This window comes from Procambarus clarkii, chromosome 49 (genome assembly GCF_040958095.1).
Source record: "Procambarus clarkii isolate CNS0578487 chromosome 49, FALCON_Pclarkii_2.0, whole genome shotgun sequence".
NCBI classification, from domain to species: domain Eukaryota; kingdom Metazoa; phylum Arthropoda; class Malacostraca; order Decapoda; family Cambaridae; genus Procambarus; species Procambarus clarkii.
The window spans coordinates 2709028-2712758 of record NC_091198.1 but is presented as its reverse complement, the minus strand read 5'-3'; the positions used below and the strand labels follow the sequence as shown (position 1 = coordinate 2712758).

The window sequence follows — 3731 nt, the reverse complement described above, 5'->3', positions numbered from 1 at the left end:
AGGGGATTAGACTGTAAGAAATGAATTTATGACGGAGAAGTAAGGCGGGGATATGAGCGAGAACTTGCCTACTGACTCGCTTTGACTTACTACATTTGAAATATGAGTGATTAAAATTTTAGGGAAATTGAATAGGTATTAACGAAGACATGAGAGGGAGGTTAAGGCGAGGACAGGAGCTAAAGTTCGTTAACTGCTTTTGATTTAATTTACTACGTTTGAAATATGTCTGTTTAAAATTTCAGTGGGATTAGACTGTTAGTAAAGAAGTTACAGGAATAAAGTAAGGTGGGAACTGAAGCTGGAGCTCGGTGACTAAATTATCGTATTTTACTAAAAATATATGATTTCTGATATATGATTGTTTTAAATTTCAGGGAGATTGATCAGGTAATAACGAAGATACGAGACGGGATTAAGGTGGGGACAAAAGTTGGATCTCAGTAACTAAATTATTGTATTTTACTACGTCTGAAATACAGGTGTGATAAATTTCAGTGGGATTGGACTGTTAGTAACGAATATACGACAGGGAACTAAGGTGGCGGACAGGAGCAAGAACTTGCTTATTGACTGAATTTGATTTATTACGTCTGAAATATGACTATTTAAAATTGGGCTAAAATTGGGCTGTTAGTAGAGAAAAATTGGTCTCTGACAAATTTGGGCTTTAAACTGAAATCTGATGAGGTGTTTAAACTGATCTCTGTTAATTTTTCGGTCTTCAAACGGACACTATTTGAATTTCCTACATAAAAACTCCTTAAGAACTCAGGTGTAAGTAAAACTCTGAAATATTTTTATCTTAAAGTGGCTTCTATCGAATTTTGGTCCTTAAGAGGACCAATTTTGGGCTTTAACTGGTCTCTGACTAATTTTGGTCTTTTAACTGAACTCTGACTATTTTCTAATGGGCTGTGAATAATTTAGGTCTCAAAGTGGACTCTGTTAAATTTTGGTAAATTTCAGTCTTTAAATGGTCTCTGAAGAATATCGGTCTTCAAATGGTCTCTAATGAAAATCAATCTTTTTTACGTGAAATTGCTGTAAATGGATATACAAACTAAAAGTCACAGCTAAGATGTCTATTTTCCTTAACAAAACTTCTATGAAAATATTCTCTGAAAATGGTCTTTATTCCAAATTTCGGTCATAAACTTGTAAATACACTTCTCTGATTATATGAACTCTGAAATATTTTCATAAAATGGAACTTTGAAAAATTTTGAATTTTTCCCATAAGAACTCTTAAAAACTTTTATGAACACTTTAACCGAAAAAGGTCTTTGAAAAATATCGATCGATAACTCTGAAAAATTTACCTGGAATCTCCCTGCAGTCCAGCGACAAATAGCCCCCAAACGGGAATGGAAAATATTATAAGGAAACCCGAGAGTCTAAATGGGATATTTGACCCGGAACCCCTGTGACACAAACGTGATTTAAAAAAAAATCATGTTTGCGCCTTCCTCTCTACTACTACCCACCATTGTTGACCTGCCACCACCACGCTTCACTACAACCACAACAACCACCACTGTTGACCTGCCACCACCACGCTTCACTACAACCACAACAACCACCACTGTTGACCTGCCACCACCACACTTCACTACAACCACAACAACCACCACTGTTGGCCTGCCACCACCACGCTTCACTACAACCAAAACAACTGCCACTGTTGGCCTGCCACCACCACGCTTCACTACAACCACAACAACCACCACTGTTAGCCTGCCACCACCACACTTCACTACAACCACAACAACCACCACTGTTGACCTGCCACCACCACGCTTCACTACAACCACAACAACCACCACTGTTGACCTGCCACCACCACGCTTCACTACAACCACAACAACTGCCACTGTTGGCCTGCCACCACCACGCTTCACTACAACCACAACAACCACCACTGTTGACCTGCCACCACCACGCTTCACTACAACCACAACAACTGCCACTGTTGGCCTGCCACCACCACACTTCACTACAACCACAACAACCACCACTGTTGGCCTGCCACCGTTATGGTTTACTTCCACCACAACAACCACCACTATTGGCCTGCCACCACCACACTTTACTACAACCACGAGTGTGGGCCTGCCACCATCACACTTCACAACAACCACAATACCCAACCACCACTGTGGGCCTGCCACCACCACGCTTCTCTGCAACCACAATACCCAACCACCACTGTGGGCCTGCCAACACCACGCTTCTCTGCAACCACAACCACCACTACTGATGGCCTGCCACCACCACGCTTTACTACAACCACAACCAAAACAACCACCATCGTGTGACTACCACAACTTCTAACGATTAATTATCAACAGACATTCCGCATAATATGGTACCTGAAGGAGCTTGGTCGCCTGGACATGAAGGGATGGTACACTCTCAACTACTCCACCATCGTCTCTGTGAGTACACCTCACACAGCCTGCTTGTAGTCCTCTAACCCTGCTTGTACTACTCTAACCCTGCTTGTACTCCACTAACTCTGCTTGTAGTCCTCTAACCCTGCTTGTACTACTCTAACCCTGCTTGTACTCCACTAACTCTGTTTGTACTCCTCTAACCCTGTTTGTACTCCTCTAACTCTGCTTGTACTCCTCTAACCCTGCTTGTACTCCTCTAACCTTGCTTGTACTCCTCTGACTCTGCTTGTACTCCTCTAACCCTTCTTGTACTCCTCTAACGCTGCTTGTACTCCTCTGACTCTGCTTGTACTCCTTTAACCCTTCTTGTACTCCTCTAACCCTGCTTGTACTCGTTTAACCTTGCTTGTACTCCTCTGACTCTGCTTACGCTCCTCTAACCTTGCTTGTACTCCTCTAACCCTGCTTGTAATCCTCTGACTCTGCTTGTACTCCTCTAACCTTGCTTGTACTCCTCTAACCATGCTTGTACTCCTCTGACTCTGTTTGTACTCCTCTAACCCTGTTTGTACTCCTCTAACTCTGCTTGTACTCCTCTAATTCTGCTTGTACTCCTCTAACCCTGCTTGTACTCCTCTAACTCTGCATGTACTCCTCTAACTCTGCTTGTAGTCCTCTAACCCTGCTTGTACTCCTCTAACTTTGCTTGTACTCCTCTAACTCTGCTTGTACTCCTCTAACCCTGCTTGTACTCCTCTAACTCTGCATGTACTCCTCTAATTCTGCTTGTACTCCTCTAACTCTGCTTGTACTCCTCTGACTCTGCTTGTACTCCTCTACCTCTGCTTGTACTCATCTAACCCAGCTTGTACTCCTCTAACCCTGCTTGTACTTCTCTAACTCTGCTTGTACTCCTCTAACACTACATCTGCTTGTATACCACTACATGTGCTTATATACCACAACACTTGCTTGTATTCTTCAACACTTGCTTGTATGCCATATGATGATGTTGTTGTTGTTGGTGGTCGTCCTTCCTTTCGGACAACCAACCCAAAATTCCGTAGAGTGCTTATTATTTCCAGGAGATCACCCTGGGCGTTCTGGCACTTGAGCAGGGGCTCAGCGTCACAAATTTAGGGGATGCGGCTCGAAAACTAGCCTCGTTGTCACATGCACACACCCACTCGAGCCGCAGTGACTCCCCACTCTCTCGTTATGTTGTATGATCTCCTCTATCCTCTTTTCTCTTATATTACTCCGCAATACTCTGTCCACAGCTATGGTTCTTGGTTCTTTCTTTCTCCCTCTCTCTTTCTTACTTTCTGGGAAGCC

General features: G+C 43.2%; 1 protein-coding gene across 1 annotated transcript; it reads left to right on the top strand.

Annotated features, from left to right (window-relative positions):
* Nucleotides 1–1455: 1455 nt before the first annotated feature.
* LOC138351257 (uncharacterized) lies at nt 1456–2334 on the top strand. The gene has a single exon (XM_069302886.1). The coding sequence runs from the start codon at nt 1456–1458 to the stop codon at nt 2332–2334; it is 879 nt and encodes a 292-aa protein (XP_069158987.1).
* Nucleotides 2335–3731: the final 1397 nt, after the last annotated feature.